The sequence below is a fragment of the Phaethon aethereus genome, assembly GCF_964289735.1.
Source record: "Phaethon aethereus genome assembly, chromosome: 1".
In the NCBI taxonomy this organism is placed as follows: Eukaryota; Metazoa; Chordata; class Aves; order Phaethontiformes; family Phaethontidae; genus Phaethon; species Phaethon aethereus.
This window is the reverse complement of record NC_138575.1, coordinates 24,904,500-24,920,694: the sequence shown is the minus strand read 5'-3', so window position 1 is coordinate 24,920,694 and position 16,195 is coordinate 24,904,500. Positions and strand designations below refer to the sequence as shown.

At 35.7% G+C, this 16,195-nt stretch overlaps 1 protein-coding gene across 1 annotated transcript in view; it reads right to left on the bottom strand.

Annotated features, from left to right (window-relative positions):
- POT1 (protection of telomeres 1) overlaps positions 1–16,195 on the bottom strand; it is a gene marked incomplete at both ends in the record, with an annotated part of 66,412 nt that overhangs the window by 37,764 nt on the left and 12,453 nt on the right. Inside the window, 4 exon segments of the mRNA XM_082013988.1 lie at positions 50–180; positions 11,598–11,712; positions 12,741–12,788; positions 15,308–15,418. Of these exon segments, the coding sequence (XP_081870114.1) occupies positions 50–180; positions 11,598–11,712; positions 12,741–12,788; positions 15,308–15,418 (405 nt within the window).

Genomic DNA, 16,195 nt, shown 5'->3' with positions numbered 1-16,195 from the left:
CTCACTGCAAAGAAACAAGCACATAAACTCCCCACACCCTAGTACATACCTTTATTCTATGAAATCGAACAATATCTCCAACTTTGTAGATTTTTGGTAGAGAATCTAGATTTCCATTAAAAAGGGTGCACGTTAACTTCACATTTGATGGGTCCACAAGTGTTACAACTGAGCAATAATCTGTAAAATATAAAAGTGCTTGAATGAATAATAGGCATTATGGAGTTACTAATACACAAATATTAAACTTGGGATGAACAACCATACGGCCAATTTTTTTCTGCTATGATCTGTGTAACTCTTCCAAAATCAATTTAGTTACAGTAGCATAACAACTGAAGTGTGGCCCATCTTGCCAATAATTAGCCCAAAAAACTGAAAATGAAATGGGTGATTAAGCACAGCTCTGTGAGCCAGGAACACACACCACTTTTCCTGCTGTCTGCAACAGGCATGCTATTTTTTCATGTTTCAGTTATCCTACCCATTTTATAGAGGAAGTATGTACAGTCTTGTACAATCCTTTTCTAAGATTTGTTGTGGCACTGTCTTCTGAAGAGGTAATGAATTCTACAAGTTCTAAAAGCAAATTAAATCATAAATTACTTGTCCTTCACAAAAATATGGAAGATATATACTGCAACGATACAGTCACACAGTGGTAGTTAGAAAGTATAGTAAGAATCTGAAGTGTGCCCTTGTGAAGTTAAACTTCAGTAATAGAATTTCACTTCTATTAATGACCTAAAAAGTAAACTCAAAACAAGACACAATGATGAGAGCAAAACAGCCCAGAAAAGAGCAGTATTTGCAGATGACATAAATGAAACATGTATTTTCCATTTTAGCTTACAAAAGAATGTGTGCTCAGGTATCTTACAAACATCAAACGGAGTGAGAGTACACTTGCTCTTTCACAGCATGGTAGCTCATTAACCTGGCTGAGAACTTTTCAAATACCCAATATCAACTTGTTGTACGTTTAGAACCTCAAGCATTCGCATATCTTGTCCTAGTTGCTTTTAATCAAGAAGGCAGAGCGCTTTTATTTTGGATACTTATTATGCCAGCATTTACTGAAACTTAAGAGTTTAGCACTGAATTACAACTTTTAGTGCTGAATTACAACTTTTTCAGCAGATCAGTAGAGCAATGACATCATAACCTATTATTTTTCTTTGATGACAACCTTGATACATTTATGTACACAAAATTTTGGCTTTTATAAAGAGAACATTTTTTAGGCATTAACAGTACTCAATGATTTACAATTTAAAATTTCTGAAGTTTGAACACTTGCAATGGTGAACTGAAGTTGGTTTTCCATTTGAGCATACCATTCTTAAAAGTCAGAATGAGAAAGCAGAAAACCAGTATTAGTAAGGGTGGCGAAAAATTTTAAATCTAATAATTTTGTATTTTTCCACAGTGGAATAACACTATTTGCTATTTGTCTTAGCATTTTCTGTACTCTGAAAAGAGTAGATGTATCTAAATTGTTTGCAGTGCACACAGTGCTTTCAGACTGCAATCATGAATGAAATGATTCTTCTGTTATTCATTCTGACTAAAAAAGCATAAATTGCTATAACTGAATTACCCAAAATGCCTGGACAACTCTCCAATTTTCTAACACCATCTACTTTGACTCACATTTTTACTTGAACAATCCTATTTTAAGAATGCAAGTTTTCATTGTAAATGTTAGTTTATTCATATTGATGACCCGCATATAAAATGCAGACATACAGTCCAGAAGCAGGAACAGTTCCTCTATGTATAGAATCCATTTACTCCTGCTATAATCTTGCTATTGTGGACTCTCATTTAAACTAAAAGTTCTTTGCCAGTTTTTATGTTGCATTTCGGTAACAGACAACAGAATCTCAGCCACCGTAAAAAGAAAGTAGTTGTAACTCTTAGAAACAGACTTGCATGAAGACTTGCACCCACTGTCTTGAGGTATTAAGAATGGGAACACTGTTCAAGACATAAAACTCTCTAAACGAAGTAACACACAAAGACATGATCATTAATTCAGCAGGCATCAAGTCAATAGTAAAGAAGCAAATTTAAGAAACAACAGATAAACCTGTTCATGAATTCTATCGCTGATATCTGAACAAACTATAGAAACTGATCACATAAAACTGAAATTTGGAACAACAGCTCCTTGTTTGACAGTGTGAGCTTCCTCAGCTTCTATAATGGTGAAATTAAACACTGGAAGAATATAAATGAAGTTCAAGGCTGAAGGGACTGTGGACTGTGGGTAAGGAGACCCACACCAGAGCAGGTATGCCCACAAAAGGACTGAGGCCCATGGAGGAACCCACATTGGAGCAGAGGATGCCACTAAGGAGGAAGGTACGGAGCCAGGGGAAGAGTCAGGAACAAGTAGCAGCAGAAAGAAACTGCCAATGTCCTGCACCACTGTTGGCTCTCGTGAGACACTGTGTAACCTGCAGCAATAACACAGGGAGTGGAGACTATGAAGGGGGAAGGAGAGGTGTCTGGACTGAAGCTGAGCCTGGGAAAGGTGGAGGACAGGTGTTTTCCCTAAGCGTTTAAATGTTTCTCTTCTTTGTTTCTCAATATCTGAATCAGTTATTAAACGCTTATGTTAACTGGCAATGAATTAAATTCCCCAAGTCAAATCTGTTTTGGCTGTGACAGACACCAAATAAATTGTTGCTAGACAGCTTTGAAAGAGAATACTATCAGTCTACAAAAACTGACAGATTTGTCTTAAATAAAAACTATAGGAAGGTAGGCAAAAGAAGACAATTCTGATATGTAAGCTCAATGAACAGATTCCCCAAATATGAAGACATAAGACTGGATTGAAATACATGCTTGTATGTGCACTGCCCATGCCTTCAAAAGGCATTCCAAATTTGCTATTTCCAGCAAATATACCCTTGAATTTTACTATCAAACTTAAAAGTTTAAATTAACAATTTGTGTGCCTGAAGTGTTGAAAGCACAAATTCAGTGAAGGCTTGCTAAGAAAAATAAAACTACTTTTCCTAAAGATAGAAAAACCTATAGTATTTCCATAAAATTAGTACTCTTCCTCTCAAAAGATTTTTACGCAGACTCAGTAGTGATAAATTCTAATCTACTGCACTCAGAAGTTGCTAAGCATCATCATTTTGCACACTCCCACCAAAGGCACAAGGTCAAGTGTCATTATAGCACCTATTCTGACATGCTATGCTAGGATAAACAGACTTGAATAAAGTCCAGTCAGTGGCTGACTGCAAGTATTTACTACCGTAATCCAAAGTGGGATTGTTGCATTTCTTTGGGCATGAATTCTAGAGGTTAACTTAACAGGTCAGCTGCAAAGCAATATGAGCAAAATAAGCAATTAAGAAGAGACAAGCATAAGGTTCATAGATTTACAATCCTTTGAGGATATAGAGTAACATGTTACAGTGCATTGATATAATCCAACATAGGAATCGAGCATGAAATAACAAAAGCATTTCATATTAAAACTATGGTTAACTGTTTGACCTGGTGATAATATAACTTAGTCAGCTTTATACATGTGCAGCTGCCTATTTAAGGGGGAAAAAGTTAACATACTCCCTCCATTTTCTGTGCGATTAGCATACTCAAAAGACTAATAATCATCCTACTTGAAGTAGTGTAAAATATTGTACTTGCCTTATGTAGTCAGGGAACACCTATATAATACAGGTTCTCTGTCTCTGTGATTTTAGACTTCCATTTTTAACTATGACCTTGAAACATCACTTTACAATAAACCTAATTAAAACAGAGCTCTTAAAGAACAAAGCATAAAGACTCATTTTCTTTTAAAGAAATCCTCATCCTGCAAACCTTTTTTGAAGGTTAAAAAGTCACCTGTCTTTCCTTCTCCATCTGGAATGTGAAAATTGCTTTCTGCTTTCCACAGCAGCATTACAGTTCACTGATTGAATTCACTTTTCTGCACAAATAATGAAGTCAAACTCTAAACAGAGTTGTTGAATTTAAATAATGTCCCAGTGTTATAGGAAATTACATAATAAATGTCATTGCTCAAATTTTTGATTTTTCACAATATACTTTCCAATGAAGCAGAATCCCTCAGTTACCAAGCTAAAAAAACATAATAATAATAATAATAATAATAATAATAATAATAATAAAAGTTTACATATGGGGGTCAATTTTCCTTTACTAGATAAATTTACTCCACTGATTAACTTCTCTTAAAGAAGGGAAATTTTACACCTGGTAATTTTTACATGTAATAATCTGGCTTAAAAATATCATACAATTGATGCACATTTCAACAAATTTATACACTATAAAAGAAAGTTTCTACTTTCATACTAGACTGACTCAGTAAAAGCCTTGGTTTTCGGCTGATACTACACAGAACTCCAAACTGCACCAACTTTTTTTTAATATACTTAATTATTATGAAGAGTTACTCCCACTCAGGATTAACATCACTTGAGGGACCACCAGCAATAAACAGCTATCTGTAAGGATGCTTGTAACACCTCAGAACTGGTGTTTATGAAAATGACAAGGACAGAGAAGAGATGTTTGGTTTAAATGGAAGTAGAGAGTGATGCATCTGCCTTACATGCTCCTTATATCATTTCAGACTAGTCCTTACTGTTCTTTAACAATACCATTACTTTAACTTGTTACTTAGGTTTTTTATTTCATCTCATAAAAAATCCACAACTATTTGGTGAAGCAGCTTTTTACAAAATAAATTCATGCAACAAAAGGAATTAATTATTATTGCAAGGACTACCTTAAAACCAGTAAAATTCCAAGTCAGGATCAGTAGAAGGTTACATTAACTACATAGAGAACGGTGATCTCCAAGCTTCTAGGTCCTGACTTCAAATAATTTATTATATGAATATTTGTAGCCCTGTAAGAGCCATTAAAAAACTAAACTTTCTTGCACTGTGATGATGGTTTAGGTTCATTCTTCAGATTATAGCTTTCTTTTGATAAATGCCATAGCATTCCGTTCTTTTATGGATTGTAACATCAGTCATTAGCATGCTCAGAAACTCAGGATCTCTCCACAGTGTACAGATATATAAAAGAACCCCAACAAAAACCTCAAAACCCACAGCTTCACTTACAAATGTATTTTTCAGTCATTGTAAGAAAACCAGAATTGCTACAAAAGCTTTCCAGATTAGTAGTTACTGATGTTGTAAGAAGGCATTTAGTACTTACTGATTAAACATTTATTTCAGTTTTATCGAGGAATTCAGCAGTTCCTAACAAATATGCTTGTATAAATTTTTAAGGTAGAAAGCACCTATCTAATTATGAATCCCCTTTTGGACAATCACGTATGTATTCCTGACTAACATTTAAATGGAAAATCCACTATCCTGCACCAATAACTTCCCCCTGCAAAAAGATAAAAAGGTTTTTGGTAATATTGTTGGCAATGAGGGACTCTAATTAGAGACTGCCTTCTGTTTCTCATATTTCAATACGCAAAGAGATTATTGTAGCAAATTATTTTCTCTTCACAACTACACCAAACATTTATACTGTTTTCAAGAATTACTGAGGCCATTGAATACACAAGTGTCTTTGTACTAAACCCAAGCAGTTGAACCAGCTAACTTACCAAATATGCTCAACAAAACACAGAAAGAAAAATAATGTGAATGTACACACACTACTCTGTGTGTGTGTATATACACATACATACACACACACAGACAGTTATTGCAGAAGCCCAAAACAAAAGCTCTAAAGAATCAAACTGAAGATGTTTTACTACAACTTCTTATTTCTAACATGGTGATACACTTAAGAGATACATTCAGTAACTACCAGAAGCATCTGGCTAAACAGATGCTTTAATGCCATCATTTGTAAACTGCAAATCAAAGTAACTGTCTCGAGATTTCCTTCTATTAACTATTTATTCAACTGTTTAATTTTTCATTTCCTTTTTATTTTTTTAAACTTTTATTTATCGTCATTATTAGATGATAGGAAACAGTGATTATTTAAAAAAGAAACACATACAAACAACTGAACAGCAGGGAAAAGGCCATTACTCTCACCTTTAGGATCCAGAAATGAAATCACTATCTTTACCTCTGCACAGTTTTTATTCTGTTCTGCAAAACTTAAATACATCCTCAATAAGTTGGAAAAAACAAAATGGAGCACAATACTTTAAAGAATAAAACTACTGCAGATTTACCTCTGGGTCTGCTTCCTAACAAACAGACCATCAGCTACCACCACAGTCTTGCGATTGGTTTGTTTTGCACTCTGAAGTTGGTTTCCTATTACTTACCAAAAATTGGCTATTTTAATTGAAGTTGCCCACATGCTATAGTGTAAAGTAATGTTTTTTCAGCTAATAGTTTTAAACAAATTCTGGGCTGAGAATGTTGATGAACTTGTGTCCTGGTTTCAGCCTGGATAGAGCTGGTTTTCTTCACAGAAGCTAGTGTGAGACTGTGTTTTGGATTTGGGATGAGAAACTGTTGATAATGTGCTGATGTTTTGGGTTGTTGCTGAGCAGTCAAGGACAGTCCAGCTTCTTGTGCTGGGCTGCCAGCGAGCAGGCTGGGGGTGCCCGGGGAGCTGGGAGGGGACACAGACAGGACAGCTGATCCAGACTGGCCAAAGAGATATTCCCTACCATATGACGTCATGCCCAGTACATAAACTGGAGTTAGCCGGGGGGCAGAAATCGCTGCTCGGGGACGGGCTGTCGATCACTGGGTGGTGAGCAATTGCTGTATTGGGCATCATTTGTTCTTGTACATTCCTTTGTTGGTATTATCATTGTTGTTTCCTTGTTTCTTTCCGTCCTGTTAAACCGTGTTTACCTCAACCCACGAGGTTTTTTCCTAATTCTCTCCCCCATCCCACTGTGGGAGGGGGAGTGAGCGAGCGGCTGTGTGGTGCTTAGTTGCCGGCCGGGGCTAAACCACGACAATTTGTCTCAAGATCAAATAAAAAATGAAAATAAAAATAAAATTTCGTGCTTCAAAATACCTTTAAGAATGTGATTTATGGTTCTTAAGCTGTATTTTGGGCCTGTGGAACTGTTGACCTGGAACTGTTTAAGGTTTTTAGAAGGGTACTTTCTGAAAATGCTACCCTTTATTAACTTTGATACTAAGAAATACTCTGTAAAAATAAAACAGGTACTGTCCACATAGGCTAAAATGAGATTTGAATTTAACATATGACATATGAATATACTGCATATATCTAAGAGAACAAGCTAGGTGCACGCTTCCCCAGGAAAATAGGGCATTACTCTTATGATTTATTGTTAATCAGTAGCAAGAATTCTTCTTGCCATAATTCTTCCCTGCATTATGGAAAACACTGACTAATGCCTGCAGGGAAAAAAGAGAAGGACTTGGAAAAGCAGTGGTGTCACATTGTAATGTCCCAGCAGTCTCCTGGTCAAGCACATAATCTCTGTAATCAGACACTACAAAGACAGAGGTTCTTTTTCTTTTATATTCACTGTTTTTACTCAGGCTAAATACTTGAAATGTCCTTGTGCTTAAGGGAGAGGAAAGAGCAGAAAATCACCTTTGTTAAAAAATTTAAAATATCTAAGACTCTTAAACTGTTCGGGAAGGAAAGCCAGAATATAATTTTGAACAGTTCCAACAGACCTTCCATCAGACAGAAACCCATCTGTCTGTGGTACCAAGGAGGTACAACAGTACTTCCTTGGCCAGTTTTCAGAACACATAGAATTCTCATGTATAGACATTCCAAAATACAGGCCCTGAGCTGAAGCATGGTCAGTTAAAACAACTTTCTCTGGAATAAATAATAATTTATGATCATATTGAAAATGCATTTCATTCATCAGTGTTGCAACATTTGTCTATTGCCATAAGGGTAACCAAAATGATGAACATTTAATTATAGATTATATAAACTCACAAGGCTAGATTAGGTACCACTTGCTTTCAGCAGGAACACAGTGCAAAGCTTCAGCCTTAGCTTTAATATATGTAAGAAGGAGCAATATCTCATACCTAGGGGCATATTTATGGTGAATAAAGACCCACATGGATTAAGTACAATGGCTCCACTGCCCATGCTTCCAGCAGGTACCAGCCTAAAGCTATGTGCCTCTAGTAACACAATATCAGAAAGAGAACGTGTTAGTGCAGGACTGTCTCAGATCTAATGCGACTACAAAATTTTCTGACAATAGGCATTTCATGCCCTGGCAATTGAGAGCAACCATTGAGCATTTTGCACCTTCTCAAGCAGATATAACTCTGGATTTTGTAAAAAAACCCCAAAACCAACATTGAAATATTTAACTGAGTAGTGAAAATTTTTACACTAAAACCCAAATAAATTAAAACTGTTTTAGAGATTTTCATGATAAAGTAGCAAGTGAATCACAACTATCTTCATACATAAGAAGCTTTTCAAATTGTGTCCCTGATTTCTACCGACATTGTTGTGTTGTTTTTTGTTTTTTTTTTTTTTAATATTACCCGCTGAAAATATACAGGGAACATCTGTCATTAATATGTCATTAAAATGGTCATTAATAACTTCATCTAGGCAAGGACTAGGTGTTAAGTAAATCATTATTTTCCCTATTAAGGTTCTACTAATTATGAAACTGAAGTGATTAACTTGTCAAATAACTCAGTTGCAAAAATCTGTACTAGTTGTTTCAGAGACCTATTACCCTGAATATCAGTGCATTTAACTTTTACTGTTTTTACATATCTGGAAAGAATGTCTGTCAATAATTTCCAGCAATCAAGGCTTGTTTGTTTTAAGCCTGAGTTATTTTTAAGAGGAAGGTACCTCCATTCACCACTGGCAATACCCTGAATTATTACAGATAAAGCTAATCTTTTCAGTTCCTTAAAAACACAGCTAAGAAACCTATATCAGTGAGAGCCCAACTTTTCAAATAAATACATATATGTATTCTATAGATATATATTCTATGCAGGCATTGTAAGACTGATAGCATTTGAACAGGTCTAGCATAAGCAAGCAATCACCAGACACCACCACAAAATGAAGATTTTGAGAAGCTCACTACAGTGACAGACAAATGTTGTTCGGAGGCCTGTGCAGAAAAGACCAAATAGAGTAAATCGATATTTAAATTATTTATCAATCTTTTACATTAAAAACAAAATACTGTTCTCTGCTCTGTACAGGTCTAGATTATACTTGCACCTTTAGAGTGAAGTCTTTTACAGATTTTAATGGCATGTCAAGCAGGAAAGAATATCAGTGATAATATTCTGTGATTCTATGATAATTAGATGCCAGAACACTCTTCTGTTTCCAGTCTAAATGTACTGAGTTCCTGCAGATACTTTCGCTTACCATTATTCCTCATTTACATCTAGGAATATCTGTTGTAACATTCATAATGTAAAACAATTGGAATTTGTACTTCTCCACTTTTACTGGGCTACAGTATTATCAAAAAACAAGTGTTTTCTGAAAAAACAGTGACATTCAACTTTTCCACAGCTTTCTCTAACAACTACCATGTCTTCTCTTATATAAAACAATCAAAGCAATATTTCATCTTAACAGTTTACAATTTATTGTTTAGCAAAATAACTTTAGTGTATCGATGACTATGCAGAGTATGATAATTTTCACTTTGTTTCAAAAGGGAAAAAAACCAAACATGCACTATATTTGCTATAAAAACAGATGGCCCGTTACTGGCTCAGTTCCCAACTTAATGACTACATGTATTTTTAAATGTTAACGTTTAAATTAGATTATCCCATATTCTTCAGACTTGTTTTTTGTTTATGTTTCAAAGTTATTTTAGGGAACAGTACTGCTTTCTCAACAATGAGTAAGAATGTAGAGCAGAAAGTTTTTCTAGGAGCAAGTCTTGACACCTGGTATAATAAACACCAATGGGAATATATTTCAATAACTAACTGTATGGGAAGCACAGAACTGCTCTCCTGCAGACACCAGGGCACTGAGCCCTAGTGCTGTGGATACGTTGCTTCTTCTGTTGACATGGACAACAGCATGTAAAAATCATGTTGAATTCCCAAAAGCTATTAGTTAGCTTGTGGACCCAGGTAATCTAATATATTCTTGAAAAATCCTATGTTGCTCTGCATAACTTGACTACTGCCTGAGACAGTGGTTGCCTTGAGTGCAGCTGACACTTAGTGTACAATAGCCCAGAGAGCAGCACACGCATGTCTTGTCTTTTCTGTGGGCAAGTGTTAGACCACACTTTAGCTACAAGTACAGTGAAGTCACTCTACAAATGAGAGCAAAAATTTTCTGTCAATAGGGTCTTTTATACCAGTATATCTGTTTATCTAGAATATTACATGCACCAAATGGAAGTAATCAAGCATGCTCACAATATAGATCATGTCAGTATAGTTTAGTTGAACATACTGAAAGTAGCATACAAACATTTGCACAGACCTCCCAGGTGTTTCTCCCACTCATACACTCTAAACTGGTTCAAAGGCCGAAGATTGCTTAGTCTTCAAAAAGTGAAGCCATTAGTTGAACCTTAGTTGGACTTGGAACGTTTTTTGGGTGTGTTGCCATATCTGCACAGCTTTCAGCTATTTCACTTGCGTTTCAAACTACCTAACTGTAAAAGCAACCTCATTCTGGAAGCCATGGTACTGCACATATAGCACTGTGCTCTCACAAAGGCATTTACTACCTTATCTTGAGTGTATCACCTGCTGCTGGCAGTTTCTGAGCAAGTAAGATCACACAGACCTGTTTGCAAAAGGGTTTGCAGACAAGCCACTAACTCTTTGTTCCAATTTAATGCTCACTTCTTAAATTTCTGTATTTAGAAGGAAATTCATGGCCATTGACATTATAGAAAAAACTTGCATGCATAATTAAGACCATAAAAATCAACAGTCACCATCATAATCTATACTTTTTTGTTCTATTAAGAACACATTTAGAAGGGAATAAAATCCCCAACTTTAAAACGCACATTAAATTTATAATAAGCAGAAAATACTTTGATTAATTCTGTTATCAAATAAGAAATTCTACTGCTTAATCAAATTCAGCAGGCATATCACCTAGCTGTGTGCTTACTGAGCACCTAGTGAAATGGTACAACCTTCTAGCAAAACTAGCACAATCAGTAAGCGTTCACCTTAGAGAGAGAAAAAATTATTCAGTTGTTGCACAGCTTCTACAAGTAATGAATACACTGGCACTGCATCTATAGCTTATCATAATACTTATTGTCAAAATCTCAAGGAAGAATTGCAAATAGTTACACAACAATCCTTTCCCACAAGGACAAGTGCAGGGCATTTGTACTTTTTTTGTACAGGGCACTTGTACTTTTCCCTGTTTTGTCCTGATAGTATTAGCTTGATAAATACTTCCCTTCAATTTGCTATCTCTACCAGTCTGCCTAAACTGACTCTGATATCCCTTACCTATTTGTTGTTCTCTTTCCTCGATGTTAGCCAAGAACCATGGTGAAAGGATCACCTGAATTTGTTCTGGTTGATTTTTAACAAACATAGTAAGAACAATTCTGTTTGGAGGAGGTTTAAATCTCTGAATACAGTACATACCAGTTCCTTTGCTTACATATGGAGGTTTGAAGAATTTCACAACGCCATACAAATTCACTATGGTTCCATCTTTAAGATGATTCAGAGAAGTATACACATATTTTGGTGCAACAGACTGGAAAGGCATAATAGAATTAGAAAACAGAAGAAAAAATTATTCAAACATTGACCCAGAATTCTGTCTTTTAACACCATCCACCCTCAGATATGCTTTATTTCATTAAAAAAATTGCATCTTCCTTACAATAAACTAACCAGTCAGTTCAAGTAAGTTTCAATACATGAAACAGGTACATAAAAGTCATTATATTTAATGATGGAAATTAATTTATTACTGATTGATTTTAACATATCCATCCAAAGGGCTTTTTAAAGCACATACATAAATAATTTTCTAATTCTTATTGGCAGTGTCATTGCATTGAATCACTCTCTTGGGGGTGGGTTTACCTCTCACAGCCTTTGTGTAAGTCTTCCTATTAAAATAGCACACTTGTTGGAAAGGTTACATTATATGCCGATTAGTCTCTTTTGAAGAATGAAAGTTCTGACAAACTGACTGAAAACTGTGGTTTTCAACTGCTATATCGGGGGAAAAAAATTAAACTTCATAAAATTAACATGAAGACAAGCTGTATCATCTTTGGTACTGAATCTTTAACCTTACGATTAAGAGCAATAAAATTTCATACACAGCTTTCTATGACTTTAATGTACTATTTCCTGTAGAACTTTTAGACACATAAAGTTTTGTTCCAAACAGTAATCATAAGAAATGTTAAGAACAGTACATGAAGTCTCGTTTTAAATCAAAGGAAGATTTATATTTCCATTTTTTTAAAGCAGAAGCATACAATCTTCTATAGAATGATAGTTACCTTTCTAGTTCGTATTTCCTAAACTGACATGCAGCCTATTTTAAGATCGAGATGGGAACTATACTGCAAGTATTGGAAAAGTACCATTTTTTCGTATTTTATTCTGTTTTCCAGGCATATTATTTGCAAAACTAAAAGCTAAAGAAATGACTGCTCAGATAAGAGCATGGAAGCAAAATAAACAGGAAAGAAAAAGAATTCCACATATTCTTATTTACATGCAGTTAGTCTCACATTGTTTAGAAACATCCTAAATATAACTCACCACAGATGCAGTTTCTGAAGTAGCAGTTGTTCTTGGTTTAGTATAAATCTGAGGGGAAAAAAAAAAGCAAGCTGATTACAAAATTGAAGGCATTGCAAATACAACAACATTTGATAACTCTAAAGCAAATGTAATGCTATAAGCAAATACAAAACAGCACTACATACACTTTTACGTGAATCACCTCTGAAACTAGTAAAATTTTATCCTACAGAAAAAAAAATAATATTTACTCCAATAACACTCAGACAAAAGCTACATTAAATAACACATACATTTTCTAACACAGAAATGCACTTAGCTGAATATAAATCAGGTCACATTAGCAGAGTCAGCATTTGAAAGTCAGAGGCAGCAAATTTAAAAATTTAATTGCTTAATAGAGAACTTAAACGGGTTTAGGTTTTTTTACATATCAATGTTTATAGCAGATCTACTTTCAGTGACTTGTTACTCTCCTTTGGGGGAAAAAAAAAATTACAGTAAAAGGTCAAGGCAAATTCACCACAATGGGCTACATTCTATTTAAACGTAGTTCCTAAGCTTTTAGAGCCAGACTTACCTTCAGGACAAGGTCTTTTAAAGAACTAATCGTGGTGATTTGACCTAATGACAACACATACCCACCTCATAATGAGAAACACACGGCTCAGCTTCCACTCTGACGCAACACCACAGCCTGCTGGCCACAGGGTCCCATGTCACAGCTGCGCATTGCCTCACCAGTGCAGAGTCCCGCTAGGGATCTGGTTTTGCTCTACACCCTCCACTGCATTCCTGAAGCTACTTTTACTTCCATTTGTTTATTTTAAATAGTCGAGTGAACAATTATAATTAGGAAAGTGAAGCACACAAAAAATTCAGATCATTTGTATTAATTCTAAGCATTCAATGAGCATGTCAGTAAAGTGCCACAAGCTCCATTCTGTGGTCAGTGATGAGACAGACCTCATCAGCACAACCTAGATGCTCAGTCAGCTGCACGTCTTCCTTGGGATTAAGTTGTATGTCGTGAGGTCCTACCAATATTCAAACACGTGCCCCATGTAGTGCCTAAAATTTATGTCTGTTTAGTTTAGATGCATTTTCTCAGACTCAGGGCACAGTTTTGCTGACTATTATCTTCAGTGAAACATACTTTTTCTACCTATATATCATCATTATCAACAGATAATGTCATGCAACAGTCTGCACTGTAATTTTCATTAATTTTGCTTCTCATTGAGCTGCAAGCCAAGTTCTAATTATCTACAGAGGACAAGTCTGGGGGAAAAAAAAGTCTTTTTGAAATAAAAAATATATTTTCTTAAATTTAAAATTGTCAGACAACAATTATGAAGACAAAAGTTCAAACCTTGACATTGGCACAGAGTTCATTTTAGTAAGTCTCTTTTATATGTGATTTTGCATTTAAGTTTTCATAATTATTTCTAAGCTTGTTTCAAAATCAGATGGATAGGCTCAAAGGAATCACCATATAGTATAACGCTATATTGCTCTCCAATGAAGGCGCCTACTACATTTCACTAACTACAGAACTACTTGCAGCATTGCCACTGAGAGTTTAGTTCAGTGCTATCATCCTTCTTTTTACCAGTAGCAGACAATTACAGTGATAAAAATGTGCAACCCTTTCTGACCAGATGCCCATAACTGTTGAGGTAACTTCCATAAGAAATATTCCACCAAAGTGTCCAACAAAGTTTCTGAAACTTTAGTTTCATTGCACATGGGTGTGCCGCCATGAGCACATGTGAGTCCCTCTTCCCCCAGAATTACAGGTTTCCCAATGTAGCATAATATCCTAAATCCTTTGGTATTTAAACTTCTGTAAGTTTTTTAAGTCCCGTACTTAGAAAAAATTAGTATTTTAAAATATTAATGCCTAGACTTAAAAAGGGTAGCAAATGTTTCTTGAAGCAAAGACACAGTGGCCACAACAAACATGCACTGCTGATGTATTACCACAGACAAATCGAAGCAGCAAGAGAACAGGGTATCTCCACTCCTGTATCTCAATGGATAGAAGCATTTAAGATGAACAATATTGATGTGCAAATAATACAAAAGAACAAATACTTCACTCAGAAAAAAGGGGTGTAATTCTCTTTTAAGAATTAAGAATCTAGGAATCCATGCACTTCAAAGCCAAAGTGGAATGATGTGAGTTAAAGCAGTACAAACTCATTGGCCAGAGAAAACTGAAAATGATAAAGCTAAGATCACTCGTGCACCCTCTACCTTGCCTGCATTATTGCATTTTGTTATGGTTTAAACAGCTCTAGGGATCTATTTAAAGCCAACTAAGATCAGATTTCTGCACTCAATAAGGAGAAACTGGGAGGCCCGAGTTAATTTAGGTCTTGCGCGGGTAGGGTTATTATGAAATTGTATGCGCGCACACACACACAGAGATGTGTCCTGATTGTTTCCTGATGAACATGCTAAAATAATCTGTAGCACTTCAGATTCTAACAGATTTCATTGTTTTCTACTGTAAAGCAAAATTCTAATGCTGGTATTTGGAGGAAAAAAAATAAAGATAAAAAAGTTGGGTACCCACGTACATAAATGGCTGATCCAGCTTCTTCAGACACCTCCAGGTGGCAATCGTGTCTACCATCCTCTCTTGCTGTAGGAGATTTTGCCAACTTAAATCCTGCAACTACAATGGTGTCCTATGGGGACAGGGTGATAAACATGATTACACAGACTGTATCACGTACTCTATTTTAAGAGTATGTGATGTGAAATTTCATCCTAAAGTCTCAAGACATTCAAGAAACAAAAATCCTGAACAAATTCTAAACACTGCCTTTAAGTTTCTCTATTTAGTTCTTGTATCCATGGAATTCATATTTCCAAACAATGCCAGCAAGCATTTTTGTTTTCAAATTCCGCTAAAATTGTCACACTCTTGATGCTACTGTGGCTGAGTTTTAATTTTGACAAGGGCTAGAAGGGAAGAGTCACACAGAATAAAGCAAAAGAATCATTACCCTTCAAATATACTGAACACCAACTCCTTTCTGGGTAAGCTTAACTAAGCTAGAGAAGGAATCGCACATCAGATCAGCAGTGACAAAACACTCTTTTCTCAGAGCTTATTTCTTATTGAGTTACAGTTGCACTTTGAAGAGACTCTCCTTGCATATATGTGTTCTGTTTTGGTTGGATCAACATCTTCCAGTTTCTTCCTTAAGGGTCAAATAGGTAAGTCAATCAAGAGGTAGGTGTCTGGTAGCAAGAGAGACATTACAAACTTCTCTGGCATCACTCCTGAGAGTGCTTCTGGCACAGGAAGAAATTGCATTTGCAACTGCACTTTCACTTCAGTAGAAAGTTCCTCAGACACCACAAAGTGAACAAGAAAAGGATGATTTAAGGGGTAAATGGTTGCTGCAGCAGCTCACCTTTTTAGTAGCAATGTTACCAAAAAAAAGGAGAAGACAGAA